The 24914-nt window shown below is 42.0% G+C and overlaps 1 protein-coding gene across 9 annotated transcripts in view; it reads left to right on the forward strand.

Annotated features, from left to right (window-relative positions):
• The window catches only part of LOC138751586 (RNA-binding motif, single-stranded-interacting protein 3), a 1523265-nt gene that overhangs the window by 1268040 nt on the left and 230311 nt on the right, over nucleotides 1-24914 (forward strand). For all 9 annotated transcript variants that reach the window (XM_069914047.1, XM_069914050.1, XM_069914051.1 and 6 more), the window contains one exon: nucleotides 24575-24654. In XM_069914047.1, coding sequence (XP_069770148.1) covers nucleotides 24575-24654 — 80 coding nt within the window. The remainder of the gene's footprint in view (nucleotides 1-24574; nucleotides 24655-24914) is intronic.

Genomic DNA, 24914 nt, shown 5'->3' on the forward strand with positions numbered 1-24914 from the left:
AAATTTAGCCACAAATGCATCTATTACATAATTCAAATCATTTATATACAATGCAAAAAGAAGCAGACCCAACACTGACCCCTGTGGAGCACAACTGGTAACCAGCAGCAAACCAGAATGCGATCCCTTTATTCTTACCCTCTATTTCCTGCTAATCAGCCCATGCTGGTATCCTTCCTGTAATTCCATGGGATCTCATCTTGTTTTGCAGCCTCATGTGTGGTACTTTTTGAAAGACCAAATAGACAACATCCACTGCATCTCCCCTGTCTACTTGTGACTCTTGGGCTGGAAGGGCCTGTTTCTGTGCTATATCTCTAAATTAAAAGAAATTAAACTAAAAATTAAATTCAAAACTCCAACTACGTGCATCCCGTCTCCTCAGTTTAATCTCATAAGATAACCCTTTGATTGAAGAATCAAACCAGTAAATTCTTAAATCAGGACACTAAAACTATACCTAGTGAACAAGATATGGTTTCACAAAAAACTCCATGCAGAGTTGTGGCAATACTTTTCTTCTTTAATACTCACTTTCTCTTGAAATAAAGGCCAACAATCTATTTGCCTTCCAAATTACTGATAAGAAGACAGCCTGAATCATCAATATAGTGGGGTGGCGTGGTCAGCATAGCAGTTAATGCAACACTATTACAGCGCCAGTGAGTGGGGTTTGAACCTGGCACTGTCTGGAAGGAGTTTGTACATTCTCCCAGTGTCTGTCTGGGTTTCCTCTGGGGGCTCTGGTTTCCTCCCATGGTTCAAATATGTACTTGGGGTTGTAGTCATTTGGGTGTAATTGGGTGACACAGGCTCATGCTTTTTGTCTAAATTTAAATATATTAAAAATTTCTGTGGCTCACTCTATTTTAATTATGTCTGCTCTCTATTCTTCCTGTTAAAATGAATAAACTAATTTCCCCACTCCTGTCTGCTTAATTTTTGCCTACTCTCTTTTCAAGGACTGTGTTCTAGCAATTAGATCAGTTAATGACCTCCTTTTCTTGCACAATTAGTGTATGGTGAAATTGTTCATTTTGGCAGTTAAATATTTTTTTAAAGCCTTTTATCAATGGTAAGAGCTGCATGCTGCAAAGCAATAGGAAATGGCTGAGGCTTTGAATGACTATTTTGTGTCAGTATTCACTGTGGAAAACACGTTGAACATGTGAAAGACAGATATTATGAATGTGAAGGGAGGTGAGGACCTGGATGTAATAACAATCATTGAAGAGGTAGTACTCAGAAAACCTGAGGGCTGAAGATAGATAAATCCCCTGGTCCTGATGGAATGGATCCCCGAGTAGGGAAAGAAGCTGTAGTTGAGGCTTTGGTGATAATTTGCTCAAGTTCTTTGGGTTTTGGGCAGGTCCTGGTGGATTGGAAGAAGGTAAATGTCATGCCACTATTCAAAAAAGGCTATAGGCAAAAGGCAGAGAACTACAGGTCAGTTAGTTTAACATCTGTAATTGAGAAAATGTTTGAAGCTATCATGAAAGAAGAAATAGCGAGGTATCTGGAGTAAAATGGACCCATAAGGCACTCACAGCATGGCTTCTGCAATGCCAGAAAAAAAAGGCTGGTGCTTCAATTGTGCAGATGAATAGTCAGGGGAAATTCAAGAGCTTGATAGACATTTGGAAAAAAAAGGAACTATTCCTGAACCAAGAGGTGCTGGACTGCAGGCTTCCATATTTTCTTTCTGAAGTTGGCAGCAAAAAGTTGTGCCCAGGGTTATAGGGGTCTTTTGTGATGTTGGCTGCCTTTTTGAGGCAGTGCCTCACTTAGATTTCTTCATTGGATGGGAGGTCAGAGGGTGTGATGCTCCTAGCTATGTTTGCTACATCTTGAGCTTTCCACATTCTCGGGCACTTGAATTACCAAACCAAGCCGGGATGCAACCAGTCAGTATACTTTCTTCTGTGCACTTGTAGAAATATGGTCCAATATTCAATGACATGCCAAATCTTCTCTGACTTCATTGAAAGTAGATATGTTGGTGTGCTTTCATCATGGTTGCCTCGATGTGTTGAATCTAGGAGAGATCCTGTGATATGTACACTCCCAGGAATTTGCAGGTGCTAATCCTCTCTGCCTTTGTCCTATCAATGTGAGCAGGAACTCTGCTTCCTAAAAAGCTAGAGTGCTAAAGTAAATGTATGGTACACTTGGCTTCATTGGGCAGCGCGACAGAGGACTCTCTGATCTACAGACTGTTCCTGGGAACACACTTGGAGTCCGACATCCAGAACTGCTGGAATACCATCAACTCAGTGAAGGGCACCCTTAGATCAGTCCGAAACCTGCTAGTCTTTCAGGATACTGAAATGTCGATCTGGGAATGCTGTCGACTGGCACATTCCAGGCTGCAGGAGTACATGTTGAGGATGTACTGAGGGCTCTGTGGGGAAGGAGCACTGTGGGGGAGGAGCACAGTTTGGAATCCTCCCATTACCAGGCACTGAAGCCTGACATTGAGGGGAAGCTCTTCAACCTACGGGTTGGGGGGCAGGGGGAAACAACAAGGTGCCACAAGGGTGGTAGCAGAGTATTAAGAATGTGAAATGTACATTGACAAAATGATTGACGCTATGTAAAAAGTTTTGAACAGTTTTTCCTCTATTGTAAATAATTTACCTGATATGATTGAAACCATGAATGTTAAATCTGGAACAGTTTTCTCTCCTGTATAAAGTATATTCTTGGAAACACAAAATCAGCCATGGTCATATTGAATAGCGGAGCAAGTTTGATGAACCAGGTGGCCTTCTCCTGCTCCCTTTTCTTATGTTCTTGTGTTTCATAATCCTTTAAGTTTGTGCAGGTCCTTGGCACATGACCTTGATGGGCCAGCTTCGGGCTGCAGCCATGCTCTAACTGAAGACGCAATCTGCAATGGCTGCTAAAGGGAGTCAAATAGTGCCCTCACAAAAAAAGACACCAGTGGTTTAAACCTATGCACAAGGTAGCTTCTCAGGGCACATGGGAGACAATGGCATAATATTGTGCTGGTACTCAATTACTCCACTCGTTTTAATCTCTAGACCCAGAGCCCAGGTGTCTGACTAGTTAAAGTTTTCTGGTTAGGCATATACAAATTAGGAGCAGGCCTCAAGTCTGCTTTGCCATTTAATGAAATTATGATTGATCTGATTTCAACCTGATTCCTGCAGTCTTCACTCCTTTCATTGGAGTAATTTTGCTGAACTCTCTGAGCAGGATTCTACTCACAGTGAAGGGGGTGTGACTGAAGCGGGAGTATATGTCACTGCTTTTGCAGAAGTGGGACCAGTTCCCAGATGCCATGTCTTCTGTGGGAGAGAGATTTGTCATATAACACCTCTCTGTTCGTGCAGGTGGCTGATCTCCACGTGCAGGAGGGTAATCTCCATGAGCAGGCAACAATTTCCTCATGCAGGAGAGCGATCTCTACGTGCAGAAGGACAAATTCCTCACAGTCAGGAACTCTTCACTCTTAGAGAACAGCAAGCAGCTCCAAGATTGCATCACATGCCCACTGAAAGCAGCAATCTGCTCATAAATGGCTTATCACTGCTTTGCGTGCTTAGCTACTCCCACGTGGCAGAGACTGAGACTCCAGCTGAATCAATGTGAGACTGCACAGAAGCAGAAAGTGTGTGTGAACCTCTGTCTGTGACTCAGCAGCAGCTGATATTTGTGACAGGATTGTCTCTTAGTCCTTGCAAAGATGTGCGCTTGGCCTCCTGTGCAAAGGTCATGGTCTCCTGGCTCATGTGAGAGCTTGGAAATGGGATCATCCATTCCCTTTTGTCATCTGCATTCAATAAGGCAGACCTGACAGCTTGTTAAATCTTTTAACTGTGCGTTATTATGAGTCCTGTTCTAACAGCCTCCCATTGACAATTCTCACCTGAGACCTTTAGGGGCCGTAGGACTGCACAGAACCCCCTCTCCAGTGACCCCCTGCACAAGATACCTCAATGACAGATTGTAGCCTACTGGTGTTTTGTGATCTGAGTCATCATTAACATTCTACTATTCTTGCACATCATCAGTGTTCCTTCCTGTTCCATGTCCTCCTTGGGAAGTGGAAACTATTTGTCTACTCTCATATTCAGCCCACAGTAAAAGATAGAATAGCAGAGAATGCTGGCAACATACAACAGGTCAGGAAGTATTAGTAGGGAAGAACCCTTCCCAAAATGTCGACTCTGCTTCTCTCCCCTTTCTCGCTCCCTCACCTGCAAAGCATGTCCTCTTGATTGAGAGTTTTAGTGCTTGCCATTTTTGCGACACCAGAAGAGAATCAAATTTTCCTCTTTTAGCAAAGTACCAATTTGAAGATGCCACAGCGTAGGTGAGAATGAAGCCATCTGCTTTAATCACATCAAAAAGAAATAGAGATCATAATGAAGTTAGTGAGTACACCTGGCAGATTGTGTATTACACTTGCTCTCGAGGTGGTGCTGGGCTCAGGCGTGATCTGTCTGCCAAGTAGTTGCAGGATGATCTTCTCTGTCAAGAACATCTGTAGAACGTGACTTCCCTTCTGTTTCTTGCAGTTTTTACCATTGAGTCATCCTGTCATTACTGTCCCTTTGGGTCAACTCGTATAAGAACAAGCAATTAGAGCAGGAGTAGGCCATCCGGCCCATCAAGCCTGCTCCACCACTTAATAAGATCATGGCTGATCTGATCATTGAATCAACTCCACCTACCTGCCTTTTCCCCATATCCCTTGATCATTTTTTTATGTAAAAATCCATCTAACTGATCCTTAAATATGTTTAATGAAGTAGCCTCCACTGCTTTCCTGGGCAGAGAATTCCACAGATTTACTACTCTCTGGGGAAAACAGTTTTTCCTCCTCTCCATTTTAAATCTACTCCCCTGAATCTTGAGGCTGTGTCCCCTAGTTCTGATCTCACCTACCAGTGAATACAATTTTCCTGCTTCTATCTAATCTATCCCTTTCATAATTTGATATGTTTCTATAAGATCTCCCCTCATTCTTCTGAATTTGAGTGAATATAATCTCAGGCGATTTAGTCTCTCCTTGTACGTCAACCCCCTCATCTCCAGGATCAACCTGGTGAACCTCCTCTAGACTGCCTTTAAGGCCAGTATATCCAGTATGGAGACCAGAACTGCACACAGTACTCAAGTGCGGCCACACTTAAATCCATAGTTGAGGCATGACCTCCCTGCTCTTGAATTCAATTCCTCCAGCAGTGAAGGTCAACATTCCATTTACCTTCTTAATAACCTGTTGTACCTGAAAACCAACTTTTTGTGATTCATGCACAAACATTCCCAAGACCTTCTGCACTACAGCATGCTGCAGCTTTTCACCATTTAAATATTAATCTGCTCTTCTATTTTACCTACCAAAGTGGATGACCTCACATTTACTAACATTGTACTCCATCTGTCAGATCTTTTCCCACTCACCTAATTTAACTATATCCTTCTGCAGCCTCTCCACATCCTCTGCACAATTTGCTTTTCCACTCAATTTAGTATCATCCACAAACTTGCCTACACTACACTCTGTCCCCTGTTCCAAATCATCAACGTAAATGGTGAACAGCTGTGGGCCCAGCACTGACCCCTGTGGCTTCCCATTCACTGTCTGCCAATCAAAAAAAAACACCCATTTATCCTGACTCTACCTTCTCTCAGTTAACCAATTCTCAATCCAAGCAAATATACTTCACCCAACTCCATTCATCTGTATTTTATTGATAAGTCTCTTGTGCAACACCTTATCAAATGGCTTCTAGAAATTTAAATATACATCAACTTGTTCCCCTCTATCTACTACACCCTCTATACCCTCAAAGAACTCCAACAAGTTTTTCAAACAAGACCTGGCCTTTCTAAATCCATGCTGCATCTGCCTGATGGAATCCCTTCATTCTAAGTGCCTCGCTATTTCATCCTTAATGACAGCTTCAAGCATTTCCCCGACTACAGACATTAAGGTAACTGGCCAATAGTTACCCATCTTCTGCCTATATCCCTTTTTTTTAAAAAAGTGGCATGACATTTGCTGTTTTCAAATCTGCTGGGACCTGCCCAGAATCCAGAGAATTTTGGTAAATGACTACCAACACATTGACTATAACTCCCACCATTTGCCTCAGTACCCTGGGATGCATCCCATCAAGACCAAGAGATTTGTCCGCCTTCAGTCCCATTTGCTCATCACTATCTCTTTTATAACAATTATTTTATTGAGGTCCACACCTCCTTTCGCATCCCTATCACCACTCTTTGGCCAACACAAAATATTTGTCCAATGCTTTGGCTATTTCCTCATTTCTTGATATCAATCTCCCTCTCTCTTCTTCCAAGGGACCTATGTTGACTCTAGTCACCCTCTTCTATTTTACATATTTATAACTTTTTTAGCTATCTGTTTTTTTTTATTTTGAGCTAATTTACCTTCCTAATCCTCCTTCCCTTTCCTTATTTCCCATTTAGTTGTCCTTCGTTGCTTTTAAAGTTTTCCTAATCCTTCAGTTTCTCACTACTCTGTACACATGAGCTTTTTTTTAAACTTCCCTTTATTCCCTTAGTTAACCAAGGCTAGCTCTTCCCTCTCTTACTGCCCTTATTTTTGACGGGAGTATATTTTTGTTGAGCACTGTGAAAAATCTCTTTGAAAGTCTTCCACTGTTCCTCAACTGTTCTGCCTGTGCTCCCAGTCCACACTGACCAAATCCTCCCTTATCCCTGTTGTAGTCTCCCCTGTTCAAGCATAATACACTAGTTTTAGATCTAACTATTGCACCCTCCATCTATATAAGAAATTCAATCATACTATGATTGCTTTTTTCAAGAGGGTCCCTAACTACTAGATCGTTAATTTTACCTATCTCATTGCACAATACTAGATCCAAAATAGCATTCTCCCTTGTTGGTTCCTTAACATGCTCGAACATAGAAAGCCATCATGGATGCATTCTATGAAGCCATCCCCAAGACTCCCTCGACCATATTGATTTTACCAATCTACGTGGAAGTTAAAGTCCATCATGACAACTGCTGTTCCGTTCTTGCATGCCTCAGTTATCTCTCGGTTAACTGCCTGTGCCACTGTGCTATTATTATTTGGTGGGCGATAGACAACTCCCAACAGTGATTTTTTTTCCCCCTTTACTATTCTTAATCTCTACCCAGATGGACTCAACGTTCTGTTCCTTTGATCTTATATCATCTCTTACTTTTGCCTTGATTAAGAGCGCCACCCCACCACCTTTACCATCCTGTCTATATTTCATACTACCTAGTACCCTTGAAAGTTTAATTCCCAATCATGCCCATCTTGCAACCACGTTTCTGAGATGCCATTAAATCACGTGCCTGGGTATTGATTTGCGCCACAAGTTCTCCAACCTTGTTTCTAATACTACAGGCATTTGGATCAAGTGCCCTTATGCTCATTGTCCTTTTAGAATCAAGTGACCTCTGCATCTTTTGATTTTGATTTTTCTACCCTCTATTTTTCTTTTTCTTTTCTAACTCTATCTTTGGTCTCTGTACCACTTTCCTCATTCTTTCTTTGTAGGTTCCCATCCCCCCTGCCCCATTAGTTTAAACCTTCCCAAACAGCACTAGAAAACAATCTCCCCAGGACGTTGATGTAGACTGTCCAGTTTGTACTGGTCCCATCTGCCCCAGAACCAGTTCCAATGCTTCAAGAAACTGAAATCCTCCCTCCTGCACCACTGTTCAAGCTGCATATTCATTCTAACTATTTTGCTATTTCTACTCTGACTATGGTTAGTAGAGAGGATAGAATATCCATCATGGTGTGAGGATGGTGTAGGAAAGGGTGAAAAATACCAGACACATGGAAGGAGTGATTGTTTGTATATGTCTCTGTCTGAGTACAGGCAGTATTTTTGTTGGTCTCAAACTCACCTCATCACATCTTTTAAGATCATGAATTTTCTTCCATCAGTACTCCAAATTTGAGGGTTTGTCATTCCTGTCTGACAAAATCCCAGACACATCTTGCCAGTCTCTCTTCATGGTAGCTGTGGGAGGTCTCTTGTACTCCTGACGCATCAGGCACCTGGTCTGGCATCCAACGCTTGCATCAGGACTTCAGCAATCCATTAAATTAATCATAGCACTCTCTCATTCACTTCTGCAACTGAGTGAATGCTCCTCTTATCCAGAGCACTGATGAGACCACATCTGGAAAATTATGTTCAGTTATTTTTCCCTGCCAAAGGATTCCCGAGATGGTGAGTTTACTTTATGAGGTGAATCAATGCAGATTAATCTTGTGCTCTTTTAAAGTTCAAAGAAAAATAGGTGTCTTTTAATTGAGGCACAGTCAAAAGTCTTATGGGACTTGACAGGATGAACACAATGTTGATTTTTTTAAAACCCGAAGCCACAGGGTCAAATCTAGGAATCAACCATTCATACTGAGATGAGAAATTTATTTTCCCAGAACATGGTGCATCTGGAGAATTCACGTTTCAAGAGGCATGTGGCGATCAGTTACTCTGTATATTCAAGATAAATATAAACAGATTTTTAAATGTTGAAGGAATCAGGGATATGGTGTTTGTGTAGGGAAGACCAGCCATTGAGTAGTGGAGTTGGCACAAGGCGTTGAATTATTCTACTTTTTTCTGTACTTTATTTCCATGTCTTCTCCAAAGCACCATTGAGTTTTGTTCTCAATCTACATTGAAGTGTGTGTTTAAGGGTCTTCCTTGCCACTAAAGGTCAGTATTAAATAGTATTTGTCCATCAAGAACCAGGCAGATTACTTTTTAGAGCACATTTCTGGGTATAATCCATAACATTGTTTCAAGCAAGATTTTGGTTAATTTCAATTTTGTTTTTGGCTTGGAATCTGATTCATGATTATTGCATGATATAGGAATTGAAGTGAATTCTTGAATTGTTTATTGTCATGTGTATTGAGATACATTGATAAACTTTGTTTTGAACGATAAGCTACAAATCGCAAACATTGTACGTAAGGTAGTGCAATAATAAAAGCAAAATTATCAGGTACAGTGTTGCAATAAAAAAAGTGAATAGTATAGTGTTAAAAAGTAGTTAAAGAGTAGTATGGTTAAACAGTGCAATTTTTTAATAATGGGAGGTCCACTCAAGACTCTGATAACAGCAGGAAAGAAACTGTGCTGGAATCTGAAGTTAGGTGTTTTCAAACGTGTGCATTTTCTGATGATGGAAGAGGAGACATCCCAGAGTTAACAGGATGTAATGTTTCCTTTAATATGTTGGCTGCTTTTATGAAGTGCCAGAAGGTGAAGATAGTGTTGATGGAAGGGTGATTGGTTTGTGTAATGGTCTGAGCTGAATTCACAACTCTGCAGTTTCTAACAGTCATGGATAGAACAGTTCACATAAAAATTGTGATGCATCCAGACAGTTTAGCAAATGAGTTTAGCAAACAAGAAAAGGATGAAATCCATTTTCCAGTCTTGTCTTCACAATTACTTTCTCACCTATCTTTGTATCTGCAAATGTGCTACAGTATATAGCCCCTTCAGCCAATTCAGTGCATTTAATGGTTCCTTTTCATCCTTCCTATTAATTATATCCACATCCTCTTTCCACATTTTGGGAAGTGGGATCATCAAGCTGTTTTCTTCCTTCCCACTTATAAACAGAAGCTGAAATGCGAAGATCCAATAAAGAAAGTCATTCACCACTGCTCTGAAGATATAGATGACGTTCCTATGTTCCTATGTTCGAGCATGTTACTCTCATGATAGAGATCATCAAATGTAGAGAGGAGTGCATCCCAAAGAAGACAATCTAGAGTTCCCCAACTGGAAACCATGGCTGAACTGGGTGGTCCACCCTCTATTTAAGTCCAGGTCTGAGGCCATCAAGTCAAACGACTATGATCCTTGCAAGATTTCCAGATATCAGGGACACCAAGAGGTAATGCCAGATCAAGCTACAGATTGAAGCTTGAAAGAGCTTGAAAACCACTGTTTTAATCGTACCTCTTTGGCTTGGCTTCGCGGATGAAGATTTATGGAGGGGGTAAAAGTCCACGTCAGCTGCAGGCTCGATTGTGGCTGACAAGTCCGACGCGGGCCAGGCAGACACGGTTGCAGGGGAAAATTGGTTGGTTGGGGTTTATGTGCAATTTCAGAACTTGAAAGGAAATGAGCCAAAGACAATTTTTCTCAAGCAAAATATTTCAGTAACAATTGGGTCTAGAGCAGTGATTCTCAACCTTCCTTTCCCACTCACACGCCACCTTAAGCAATCCTTTACTAAGCATCGATGACATAGGGGTTGCTTAAAGTGGTATGTGAGTGGAAAGAAAAAGGTTGAGAACCTTTGGGAGAAACTTCACACAGAGATTGGTGGGAGTGTGGAATGACCTGCCAGCTGAATTGATAAATGCAGACTCAGTTTTAAAGTTTAAGATTTAAAAAAATTGGACAGGTACATGGATGGGAGGGGTATAGAGTGATATAGTCTGGGAGGAGGTCATTGGGACTAGACAGAGTAATAGTTCAGAAAAATGCTAGAAGGATTGAAGGACCTGATTCTGTGATAGCGTGTCCTATGTTTCTATGATTCATTTTAGCAGAAATGGGTGAGTGAGCTGACAATAGGTAGGTCTGGGTGGTGGCACATTGTCACTCAGGAGTTCACAAGATTCTGTGGAACTTGATGACAGTTATATAAGTACAGATCAATTAATATCCACACTGCAATGTAAAATAAAGTGCAAAAGGCGTCAGGAGGGAAATAGTTTAAATCTGATTCAATCAAACGTGTTGTGATTTCACACAATCCCTCCTGACTTTAATTAGCCACTGAGACCTTGCTTCTATGACTGTGCACTTCAGTGAAAATAAATCATGCTCTCTGTGTACCTGATAATTGAAGTCCTAAGTTCAGATTTATTGTCAGAGTACATGCTTGACATCACATGAGAAGTAAAACATGAATGTGGAGCACTTCCCTTATCTCGGCACCTCCTTTTTTTAAGCAATGGTAGACACTTCTAAAGCACCAAAGCAATCTTTAGCTAACTGAAGAAAGGACTGTTCAAAGATCTTTCATATGTTAATTAGTCACTGTTAGTTTACCCTAACATGGAGGTGTCCGTTTGAATTTGTAGGCCCTTTTATAGCAAATTGTAAAGACAGGTTTCCTCAGCCTTTAAAACGCTCCACTTACCTGCATAAAAGGTCCAAAGGTGGATTGGCGGGTCCAGCATGATCTGAGTTCCCTCTCCCAACGGTGGTAGTGCCAGAGGTGGAGCGGTCGTTCAACCTCCTGCGAGCGACTCCAAAGGGGGATGGCAAATAAAGTCATGACGATATCTTTAGCCAGTGACCCAAGAGCGTGAATTTTAAAGTACATATCTGCGAAAAAGGAGATTACAATGTGTAGAAGATCTGCCGGAGTTCTGAGACTGCTCAAACAGATCTCCTCAGTCACCATTGTTGTTTATAGGACACTTTCACTTCCTGGCACGTATGTTCCACATCACAGTGGCAGGCAGCACCAGTGCACTACATGCCCGGCCTCCTTCACTTTCAGAAGTTGGCTCAGGAATCTCCTCTGCCTAAGAGGACCGTGCGATCTGCCTTTTCCATCCACTGCATAAAAGTTAAATTTGCCTTTTTTTTGTTATGTGATCGGGGAATAACGTGACTTTTTTGCATATGAAGTTTAACACAGTGAGCCAAAGGGCATATTTCTATGCTGTATGACTCTATTAGGCTTTTTTACACAGCCACTTTGTTCCAAGATATTTGCAGCTTTTTTTTACGCTACATCTGCTGTGTAAAAAGCACAGATATGGAATGGGGGTCATTCCAATCCTGGCTTTTTTCCAGCAGCAGAGGTAGTAACAGTGCTGGAACAATGTCTGTGTAAAAGGGGCAATCTGACATTCTGACACCATGAAGGGAAAGGATGTGTTTGTGTACCTTTTTTTGGGTGTATTTACAGGTAAGTATTTAAAACTTGGACAAAACATGCAAGTAAGAGAACAGGAAAAATCTTTTTAATAGTAGTACTGCTATCCTGCTCTCTCCTGACATCCCGCTGCCTGCTCTCTGTTGCTGTGGGCCATTCATGAGATAGGTGAGGGCAATCACAAAGTGTGGTCAGTCCAGCACCAACCTGGCAAGGTATCATTCCAGTGCATCACTGATTCGACACTAGGTCTGCCAGATTGAGCTGCAATTAATCAGCAAAGATAAAAGGCAGAGTCTTCTCCATTTCCCGCTCATCTACCTGGCCCCTCTGCCCCTAGACACAATAAACATGGAATCCCCTCATCCTCACCTACCATCCCACCAGCTTCTGCATCCAATACATAATCCGCCGGAATTTCCAGCACTTACTATAGGATCCCACCCCCAGACACATTTTTCCTTCTCCTCCCCTCTCGGCCTTCCACAAGGACCACTCCCTCCACGATTCCCTCGTGCACTGATCCCTCCCCACCTATCGCCGGTACCTTCCCCTGTGCCTACACGAGGTGTAATACTTCCACCCATACCTCTTCCCTTACCATGGTCCGGAGCCCCAAACTGGTCTTTCACATGAAGCAACACTTGTACATCCAGAGGACTTATTTACTGCATCTGGTCAGTGCTCCCTTTGTGGCATTTTCTACATCGGAGAGACCGGTTGCAGATTGAAAGATCACTTCGCTCAGCACCTCCGCTCCATTTGCATTCACAGCGACCTCCTAATGGCCAACATTTCAATTCTGAGTCGCACTCCCGCACTCACGTGCCTGTTCATGGCCTTATGTAGTATCCCATCCAGATCCTGCCATCCCTCCTCCCCCTCATTGTTCCTGTCTCCATCTTATCTCTCCACCTATCATGTCCTGCCAGCCCCCTCCCCCCCCCACTCTTTTGATAGAACGCCTGCCATCGTTTTCTCATATTTTGATGAAGGGCTCAGCCAAAACATTGGTTTTGCATTTTTATCTTTGCTACAAAAAAAATATTCTTTGACCTGCTGACCTTCTGCAGCATTTTGTGTCTTCACCCATCCACCAACAAGCTTCCCCTCCCCCACCTGAGGCAGAGTTAGTAAATTTTGCATAGGACTCATTAGCTACCTTGAAATGCAGAGAACTGCAGTGGAAGCATAGGGAACTGCCAGAAGGAAGCCCAGGATCCACATCTGTCATATTTCTATTCAACAGAAAGACATATCTGTCCCAATTTTTCAACCAGCTATTGTGATCCCATGATAAATGACAACTGAATTCAGAGTGTAATATCAAATATTTCCCAAGCACAGTATTCCTCTGTCAATTATTTTAATAAGATCATAGTGCATTTTAAATACGTTGCTAAAATGATGAATGGACAAATTGTGTTAATGCTTTAATTTATGCAAACCACATAGCTGATTGCTGCTTTAGTGGTTTTATTATGGACTGAATTTTTTATTATCTATTTTGCAATACTTTCTTAATTATGTGATGTTAAGTGAATTAACTGGACTTTCAAAATTTCATGAAGTTAGAATTTATTGATTTACTTTCCGAGAATTCTCTACTTTATCTTCAAATCTCTTTTGAACCTAGGCGTTCATATTCTTCATGATTTTCCACAAATAAACTTAGCAGAAACAAGAGAAACCCAATGAAAATCATTTACACCCTTTTCCTGGCATTTGTCGATGTTACTGCTGGCCATTTAAGATATGATGCTGCACCACCAAACTCTGAAGAGTTCATAAAATTGTGCCAATGTTTTAACCTCTTGGAGAGGGTATTTTAACTGATCAAAACTGTGTGATTATTTTATGGCCATTTGAAGTAATTCTCCAGGGATTAAGGTGATTTTTTACCCTTAGGTTATGGTGAGAGATTGCCAGAAAATCTATTCCAACTTTTTTTTTACCACATTCAAATTTGAAGGAGAGTTGGCCACTCAACCCCCAATTCAGTAATATCAATGATTGACTAGATTGTAACCTTGCCTCTACATACTTGTTTATTTGCAATAACCTTTCAATTCCTTTCTGTTTTTGCCTTTAAAATATTCTAAGCTTCTGTTTCTTTCAGAGAATGGGCAGATGAAATACACGATAAGGAAGTTTACGGCCATACACTTTGGTAGAAGGAATAAAGAAGCAGAGTCTATTTTCTAAACGGGGAGAGAATTCAGAAAGCAGGAGTCCAAAGGGACTAAAGAGACCTCGTGCAGAATTCACTAAAGTTAACTTGCAGATTGAGTCAGTAATGAGGAAGGCAAATGCAAAGTTAGCATTCATTTTCAAGTGACTAAAATATAAAGGCAAAGATGTATTGCTGAGACATTATAAGGCATTAGTCAGTCCATATTTGGAGTACTCTATCTAAGGAAGGCCATGCTGGTGTTGGAGAGGGACCAGAGGAGTTTCACAAGAATGAAACCAGCAAGGAAAGAATTAACATGAGGAATGTTTGGTGGCTCTGGGCCTGTACTCCCTGGAGTTTAGAAAGATGAGAGAAATGAACAGTCATCTTTTCCTACATTATTTGCTTGATTTTCCCTATTCACTTAACCTATCTTCAACTTGTTGCCTCCTATATCCTCTGTGGTGATATGTACACCACTAGGTCCGGGATGACCCCCGGTGACCTAGTGGTGTAATTACATTATCACCACATTCTCACAGTTCTACTTTCCTGGTTATTGCATCATCAGCAAATTTAACAAACCTACCATCATCTAAGAAATTTATACAAAGAATAAAAGTGGTTTCAGAACAAAGTACCCATCATTACATCATGCCAACTAGAAAAAGGCCCATTTGCTTTGAGTACTGTTCTTGTGCATCGATACAGCACATCATACACTGTAATATTTCAGTTTATACAGGTATCATGAGACAGAAGTTATTTATTGCCTTCTTTAAATCTTAGTACATCCACCATTCTTCTTTATCAACAGCATATCTACAGTTCAGAGACATCAATGAAGATAAGAAAATATTTACAATGTCAACCCGTAAACATTAACAACCCTCTTGCATTTTAACTTACTAAGATGTAAATTTGAATTCCAATGTAAGGAAATTAATATTATAAAAATACCATTTGTTTAAAGGTGATGTATTGTTTTACCTATCGTTAAGTTTAGCTTACCCTCCTGACACAAGCTACTAATTTAAATTAAAACCTTTAAGGTGATCAGGCTTGGTAGAGTCGTTCAACATTTTCAAATTATAATTGATTAAATCTCCAGGTTATTAATTTCCTGATAAAATACACTCATTAATTTTTAAAGCAAAAAAAATTCAATCAAAACTTCAAACAATGCTCGCTATTACTGACTTGCCACCCACAAAGTTAAGCTAATGAGAAGTCTATTTGAGTTTGTTGAGTTTCAGGACATGAATTTGGCTTTCCACCTTCACTGGATAAATTGGCCACAAGTTAATGTCATGCTTTCTCCCACTATACACAGTTTCTTTTTTTCCATGCAACCCCAGGAGGTTCAACACCTATTCTTTCATCCTTACCAATGAAGGACCCACGTAGTTTTTGGAGATGAAGTGGAAATTGACTAACAATCTAGTCTACTGCAATCAGTGTTCACAATATAGCCTCATCCACATTGGAGGAACCAAGTGAAGATCAATTAAAAACGCAGAAGTCTGCTGGCACTGTAATTGTAGTAAATACACAGAAATACTGGAGGAACTCAGCAGGTTTTGCAGCACCCATGGGAGATAAAGATATATAACCAATGTTTTGGGCCTGAGACTTCAAGGTGCAAGCAAAAAGCAGGCAGCCTCCTGAATTAAAAAGCTGGTGGAAAAGGGAGGAAAGGACAGTTGGGGGTGGGGTGGGGGGGGCGGGAGGAGCACAGGCCAACAGACAAAAGGCAATAATTGGATATAGATAAAAGTACAGGAAAGGAAAGGTGAGATTAATTGGGGGACGGGTGACTCTCTAAATGCAGAACTGGAAGAGAGGAGAGATAAAGGTTCCATTATTGTCACGTAATATTACATTTAGAATGTAACATACATAAAATTCTTTTTAACTTTTGTCTACTGTAAGGCATTCAGAGAGCTGCAACATTGTCCAGAAACCTACAGCACTTGGTGTTCCTCGGCAATCTCCCCTCCAAGTGCTGACCAGTCCTGTGCCTGCTTAGCTTCTGAGATCAGACAATCCCAGGCATATTCAGGCTATTAGGTTCTGAGGAGGAAAAGAGAAAAAAGGGGTAGAGGAAGGGAAGAGCCAGGAGAGGGGGATAATGGAAATCTGAGAAGTTGATCTTAACGCCATCTAGTTGGACACTGTCCAGACAGATTGAGTCATTTTTTTTTCTCCAATTTGAGAGTGGTCTCAATCTGGCAGTGCATCAGACCATGGAGAAATACATCAGAGTGGGGTACTGAATTTTTATTTTCCAAAAATATAATTTATATGCAATAAATTATTTACATAACAAGAAAACTCTTCCAGACTTTTTACATTCATAATGTCAGTCATATCTATACATTCTCATCAATGTACATTTTACATACATCATTACCAACACTGTGGAACCTTGTCATTTTTATACATTGTCATTAGACGACGTCTCTGGAAAAAAAATTACAAACACGAGTTCAAGTCTTTTTACACTCATAATGTCAGTCATGTATATACATTCTTTTCTATTTAAAATATTTTTACTGAGTTTAACAAAAATCCCTTACACAAGGTACACTAAATGATAGCATAAATCAAATGATATCATATACATTGATTGCAATTTTGAAGCGTAACCATAATTATTACATAACTTATTTCATTCAGGACATCAAATCCTATAATTATAATAATTAAAGCATAACTCATACTATGTCCAAAAATAATATTGAATACAAAAATTAAACAAATAATACACGTAAAATTCCTTATACTTTTTATTTCTCTGATGTGATCCTGTTGTTCTGTGATATGATCCATGATCTGTAGTTAACACCCCCAATATTAAATATTTATAATTAATGGATTTAAGAATGGCCTCAATGACCAAGATTAAGAACGATTGGGAGCATGATTCGAATAACGCATTCTCAAATGTGGATTGGGACACAACTCTTAATTTGATCAACGAGTCTTCATTTTGTATTCAGTATTGTTTGCAATTTAAGGTGATACATATCTCTGTTGCTAAATGATCTCATTTTTATCCTGATATGAAATAAGTGTAAAATTTTTGAAGCTTCGTTGATTCATATGTTTTGGGAGTGTCTGAACTTGGAACATTTTTGGAAAGATATTTTCCAAGCTTTATCAATGATTCTTAAAACTAAATTAGAACCATGCCCTTTGATTCCTTTATTTGTTTTTTTCTCGAAAAGAGGATATTATCTCTGTCCTCAACCCAGAAGAGAATCCTAGCCTTCTGCTTTGTTGATGGCTAGATGAGCAATTTTGATGAAGTGGAATGATGATGTTTCACCCACTCATATTCAATGGTGACATGATATCATGTCTTATTTAAGTTTAGAAAAAAAATAGATATAATATTAAAGAACCAAAGTCTAAATTTGATAAGATGTGGGGCCCATTCATGGATTATTATAATCATCTGAGGATTTAAGTGGTGCGGATGCTCCAGGGATTCCCTGTCTTGTGTCTGGGGGCCGTCATTTGATTCGTATTTGCAATATATACAGATCACCTTGTTTAGGGGGGGGGGGTAGATTAGTAGGGATTTATTATGACTAATATGTATATCTTCTTCTTTGGCTTGGCTTCACGGACAAAGATTTATGGAGGGGGTAAATGTCCACGTCAGCTGCAGGCTCGTTTGTGGCTGACAAGTCCAATGCGGGACAGGCAGACACGGTTGCAGTGGTTGTAGGGGAAAATTGGTTGGTTGGTGTTGGGTTTTTCCTCCTTTGTCTTTTGTCAGTGAGGTGGGCTCTGCGGTCTTCTTCAAAGGAGGTTGCTGCCCGCCGAACTGTGAGGCGCCAAGATGCACGGTTTGAGGCGATATCAGCCCACTGGCAGTGGTCAATGTGGCAGGCACCAAGAGATTTCTTTAGGCAGTCCTTGTACCTCTTCTTTGATGCACCTCTGTCTCGGTGGCCGGTGGAGAGCTCGCCATATAACACGATCTTGGGAAGGCGATGGTCCTCCATTCTGGAGACGTGACCCACCCAGCGCAGCTGGATCTTTAGCAGCGTGGACTCGATGCTGTCGGCCTCTGCCATCTCGAGTACTTCGACGTTAGGGATGAAGGCGCTCCAATGAATGTTGAGGATGGAGCGGAGACAACGTTGGTGGAAGCGTTCTAGGAGCCGTAGGTGATGCCGGTAGAGGACCCATCATTCGGAGCCGAACAGGAGTGTGGGTATGACAGCGGCTCTGTATACGCTTATCTTTGTGAGGTTTTTCAGTTGGTTGTTTTTCCAGACTCTTTTGTGTAGTCTTCCAAAGGCGCTATTTGCCTTGGCGAGTCTGTTGTCTATCTCATTGTCAATCCTTGCATCTGATGAAATGGTGCAGCCGAGATAGGTAAACTGGTTGACCGTTTTGAGTTTTGTGTGCCCGATGGAGATGTGGGGTTACATCCGGTACCGCACGGATGGCAGTCTCTTCAATCTGAGGCGCCTGCAAGCTCACACCAAGACACAAGAGAAACTTGTCCGTGAACTACTCTTTGCAGACGATGCCGCTTTAGTTGCCCATTCAGAGCCAGCTCTTCAGCGCTTGACGTCCTGTTTTGCGGAAACTGCCAAAATGTTTTGTCTTGAAGCCCCGCCACATCTCCATCGGGCACACAAAACTCAAAACGGTCAACCAGTTTACCTATCTTGGCAATATGTATATACATTCTTATCAATTTACATTGTTACATTTCTTCTCTCCAACCCCATTATCATCGGTATGATTCCTCATATTTTTTCTTCACCCCCTCCACCCCTTTCCCTTGTTGGTTGAGTGGATTCCCCTCAGTCTCAGCCCCTAAGTGTCCGTATTGAGAGAACTCAAGACTATGGTCATTCCCCACAGCGCCCATGCATTGGCTGCACCAAGCCTCAGTGCATCCCTCAGCACGTATTCCTGAAGCCCGGAGTGCACCAGTCGGCAGCATTCTTGGGCCAAGGTTCCAGTATACTGAATGACCAGCAGGTTTTGTGCCGAATAAAGAATGTCTTTCACCGAGTTGATGGTCTTCTAGCTGTTCTGGATATGGGAATCAAAAGGTGTCACCAGGTGTTCATACATCAGAGTCCTATGTCACGCTGCCGCTGGGGACAAAACCCCGTGTCCTTCTCCAAACACTCTTTGTGAATCTGCATTTAACAAAGAGATGGGCAATAGTCTCCACTCCACTGTAGCCGTCCCGAGGACAACATGCATAGAGGGTGATGTTCCAGTTGTACAAGAAGGATCTCACTGGGAGGGCTCCTCTCACCACCAGCCAGCAGCCAGGCCAAGTGCTGGTGCTTGTTTGTGAGCCCTGGCAATGAAGCATTCCACCAGATGACCTGGACGATCTGTTCAGGGTACCATTCAACTACATCCATCAAGTTCTCATCTCTCAGTTTCTGCAGGACCACTGCTTGATGGCCTTGTGATCAAAGGTGTTGTTCTGGAAAAAACTTTTCCACAAAGGATAGGTGGTGTGACAAATTCCAGCCAACTGAGACATTGCAGGGCACTGAGGCAGGCTTATCCTTCACAATACCTGGGACAGGTAGAAACTCAGCAATTAATGGCTCTTGGTGCCCTCGTACTTTGTTTCCATGCACAGCCTAATGCAGCCACACACTAACGTGGTCATTAGGATGAGGGTGACATTGGGCACGCACTTGTCCCCATCTTCTGGCGACGTACATGGTGCTCCTTTGGAGAGGTGCAGGGGATAGGCCACACCTGTGCCACGAATAGAGTGGGGAACTGAAATGGATGACCACTAGAAGGTCTCCGCTATTGCAACCGACAGAGCCGAGGAGCTCAACAAAGTGCTCTCCCAGTCTGCGTCCAGTCTTTGCAATGTACAGGAGACCCCAATTGAAGCATCAGATGGAGCAGGTGACCCCTACACATTTTCAGGTGAAGTGTTACTTCACTTGGCAGGATTGTTTAGAAACTCGAATGGTGGTGAGGGAGGAGGTGTGGCGACAAATGCAGTATTTCTTGTGGTCAAATGGGTAGGTGCCCAGTGGCAAATTGGTGGGATGAAAGGAGTGGACAAGGGAGTTACGGAGGGAGTGGTCCCTGTGGAAGGAGGAGAAGGGAGGAGAGGGGAAGATGTGTTTGGGACCATGCTCTAGGTGGTGGAAATGGCAGAGGATGATGGATGCAGAGTAGGGTGGTACGTGAGTACAAGGGGAATTCTGTCCTTGCTGTGTGTGGGGGTGGTGGGGGTCAGGGCAGATGTGCGGATAATAAAAGGTTATGCGGGTGATGGCTGCATTGATGGTAATAGAGGGGAAGCCACATTTTTGAAGAAGGATGGCATGTCAGGTGATCTCACATGGAAGACCTTGTCCTGTGAGCATATCAGGTGTAGTTGGGAGGGACTAGACAGGGGACAAAAAAAAAACTTGAGATAGGAAGATGCCAGTTTGGTGGGGCAGGAGCATGTGGAAAACATGGGCCTGTCTGGACAATGGTTTTGTGGATCTTGGGTAAGATGTGGAACCAGGCAGTGTGGAGCAGGGAAAATATGAGGTTGGAGGTTGTAGAAAGGAATTAACCAAAAATGATGAAATATAAAGGTACACAGAAGGCTAGAAGGAGGTGGTATTTTGATAAGCTTTGGTGAACAGGTTCCCACCACCAGACACATCTTCCCCTCTCCTCCCCACTCTGCCTTCCGTCAGGACCGCTCCCTCCTTGATTCCCTCGAGCACATATTTCCAACACCCCCCCCCCCCCCCCCCACCACCCTCCCTGTGGCTGCAGGAGGTGCATGCTTATGCCCACATCTCTTCCCTCACGTTGGTCTGGGACCCAAACAGGCTTTTCAAGTGAAGCCACACGTGTATCCCCAGGACTGATTTACTGCATCCAGTGCTCCCTTTGTGGCCTTCTCTACATTGAAGAGACTGGGTGCAAATTGGGAGATCGCTTTGCTGAGCACCTTTGATCCATCTGCAACAGAACAGAGACCTCCTAGTAGCCAACGATTTCAGTTTTGTGTCATCCTCCCACACTCACATGTCTGTCCATGGCCTATGTACTGTCTTACCAAGACCACCCACAAATTGGAGGAATAACTCCTTATTTTCCATCTGGGTGCCCTCCAGCCAGATAGCTTTAACATCGACTTTTCCAGTTTCTGCTAACTTGATCTCCTCTCCCCCCTTCCCTTCCCCTTTCCAGTTCTCCTCCCTCTCTTTATTTAGCCATTCTTCCTCCCCTTGATCTTTGCTGTCTCCTCCCTCCCTTCTCCACCTATCACTTCCTGCCTTGCAACCTCCCCTCCCCCCTGACTCATTTGTCTGGATGCCTATTGTCATTTTCCCATACCTTGATTAAGGGCTCAAGCCTGAAATGTCAGTATGTATATTTACCTTCACTATATAAAGAACATTGTACCTCGTACAAGGACTGCCTAAAGAAATCTCTTGGTGCCTGCCACATTGACCACCGCCAGTGGGCTGATATCGCCTCAAACCGTGCATCTTGGCGCCTCACAGTTCGGCGGGCAGCAACCTCCTTTGAAGAAGACTGCAGAGCCCACCTCACTGACAAAAGACAAAGGAGGAAAAACTCAACACCCAACCCCAGCCAACCAATTTTCCCTTGCAACCGCTGCAACTGTGTCTACCTGTCCCGCATCGGACTTGTCAGCCACAAACGAGCCTGCAGCTGACGTGGACATTACCCCTCCATAAATCTTTGTCCGCGAAGCCAAGCCAAAGAAGAAGAAATAAAGAACATTGTTTGACCTGCTGAGTTTCTCCAGCTTTGTGTTTTTACTTCAACCACGGTGTCTGCAGATTTTTGTGTTTTGCCTTTGGTGGAGTTGTGTTGGAGGGATAATTCTGAGATGGCTTGTGAGAGTTGTTGTCTGGCTTCAGACAGACAGGGGTCAGTGTGCCAGAATACAACAGTGTCACCCATATGTGTGGGTTTGATGGTGAGGTTAATGTGGAGAGAGTGGAGGGGCAGGCATTCCAAGATGGCGAGATTAGAATGTGAAGGGAATGGTCAATGGAAATATAAAGGTACACAGAAGGCTAGAAGGAGGTGTCCAGAAGGAGGAAGAGGTTTAAGGCAGGAGAAAGGGTCTGTAATTGGGGGTGGAAAATCCTGTTTGCAGAAGTAGGCATCAAGATGGAGCTGACAGAAGAAGAGTTCAGCACTGTGCCATGCATGGAACTTGTTGAGGTGTGAGTGAAGGGGGACAAAGCTGAGGCCTCTAGTGAGGACAGAATGTTCTATCTCTGAGAGAGGAAGGTAGGAGGGGATGGTAAAGACCAGGTTCAGGTTGGTGTGGGGGGCCAGTAGGGTGGAGGATGTGGGGGTGGGTTGGAGGGATTCAAGGGAGAAAGGGAAAGGTTAGGAGATGGAAAGGGAGGGTGAGAGAGGTCAGGGTGAGAGTTTATGTCAGAGGATCGGTCCAGATTGCAGATTGGATCATTTCTTTACCAATTTCCCATGTTCAAACCACAGGAGTCACCCTAAAATTTATTTCCCAAGTATTTAAATTCACTGTACCACTTCCACTTGGACTTTTTCTGGCTGTGGCCTCCTGCATTGCTGTGGCAAGGCCCAATGTAAGTATGAGCAGCAAGACTTCATCTTTAGTCTAGATACAGTGCAAAATTCTGGACTCAAGCCATAGATAACTTTTTCTGGTTGTACAGATCTACCTATTTTTGCTTGCAATCGTTTTTCCTTCCTTTCTTTCATTTGTATAGTATGAACTGCTTGCCACCTCCCAGAATGTGAAATGACAGAATATTGTACAGACTTCACTGTGCTAGCATCACATTACGAAAAAAAAGAAGATTCAATTGTTTCCAGCTGTTCTTTAAATGTCACATTGTTTCATCCTATCCAAGAAATTCCCTGGGTTCCAGTCTGTTTCCTCCGTCTCCTTCTCTGATGCATAGACCACTCTGTTTCTCATTTTTCTCAATTCTGATAAAAGGTTCTGGATCATAAATATTACATTTTGTAAGTGTTTTATTGCTGTATATTTCCAGCTTTTTTTTGGTTTTGCTTTATTTCATATTTTCAGAATCTGCATATTTTTTTCTAAGTTCCAGCACATTTTCTTTTCCTGAAGTTTGAATGAAATAAAAATAATTTTGATGAAAACAAACTATTTCAACATATCTTTTTAAGATACCTTTATCCCTTTTCCTTAACACCACTCTACCAGTAGTACTGGTCAAATTTCCGCCTGGCTGAAACTGTGCACTAAGGTCCTTCTTGCCCTCAGCACCCTTTCAAATCTCTCCTTCAATATCTGCTTCACATGAGCCAATATCCAGTAGCCTGCAGCCCATGCAGGCCCTCTGACCGCAAGCCACCTGCGGCCTGTATAGTTGCGTCAGCCACTAAGCCCCTCATTGGTTCACTGTCATTGTCACCATCTTGGAGGGCCAACTACTATGCTTCTCCTTCTCAACGGGGGGGAGGAGGTGCTCTTCCCATTTCTGATGCTGAGTGCTAGTCTGCTGTTTCTCGGATCCTACAACCCAAACACAGACACAGCCATCTTGGGAAATGTTATTGTTACCACTATCTACACGGGTCTATTGTTAAAAAATTTTAAATTTAATTTGGACATACAGCACAGTAACTGGTCATTTCAGCCCATGAGCCCGTGCCACCCAATTACTCCCAATTGACCTATACTCCTAGTACATTTTTTGAGCAGTGGGAGGAAACCAAAGCACCCAGGGAAAATACACACTGACACGGAGAGAATGTAAAAATTCCTTACAGTCAGCATTGTGCCATGCATGGAACTTGATTTGGAACCCTAGCCCTGATCACTGGTGCTGTAACAGCATTTCACTAACCACTAAGCTAAGCATGCTGCCCCCTAGTGATAGAGTTACTTCTCAATCTCCTTGTCTTTTAACACCAAGATTTATTTAAATGTCCCTTGTTGTACTTTTCCCTATTATTCTTTAATGAACTCTTTTCAATATGTCTACAGCCTTTTAAATTAGGGAAGAAAAATGAGTTAATTGAATTTATAATATAACCTAGTCTCCTTGAACTTGCATATAGATTTTCATAGACTGTTGGTAAATGGTCAGTGATCACAAACTTTGCCAATGGATGCATTTATTATACACATCATGCCAATGTATTAGAATAGGTTGCTGGACTGACAAATCTGTGCTTGAATCCACATAGAGTTGTTTGTCTTTATAAATGTAAGAAATAGAACTATGAATAATTTAGAAAATATACAGTGATGCACTACAGCTCAGAAACAGTAGTGTCTTTATAATTGGAAAGAACTGTTATAAACCATCACTCATGATAACTGGATTGAAAATATATTCCAAATAAAGTACTCTATGTTTCTAAATAAAGTACAGTATGTTTCTATATCGTCAGTCAATGCATTAGGGAAGTAACAAACCCTTTTTCATTTTATGTGTTTAGAATGGAGTCCACTGAGAAATGTGAAGTAGTAATTCAACATTTTAATGGAAAATATTTGAAAATGCCACCAGGTGTACCAGGTAGGAACTTATTTATTACATCAAAAACATGAAGTCAATAGAGGGAAAATAAGGATTCAAATGACATGAACTGCTGAACTAAGGATGGACCGGTTAATTGCTGCCTTTTCTTGGAAAGGCATTTTGTATGCATGTGTGTATCTCTCTGTCTCTCTTTTTCTCTGTCATATATATATATATAAAATTAATGTGACATGTATACCTGATGTTGCTTTTGATTCTTGCCTTTTTTTACACTCACTCAGATAAATTAGCAACAT

The sequence above is a fragment of the Narcine bancroftii genome, chromosome 1 (assembly GCF_036971445.1).
Source record: "Narcine bancroftii isolate sNarBan1 chromosome 1, sNarBan1.hap1, whole genome shotgun sequence".
NCBI lineage: Eukaryota > Metazoa > Chordata > Chondrichthyes > Torpediniformes > Narcinidae > Narcine > Narcine bancroftii.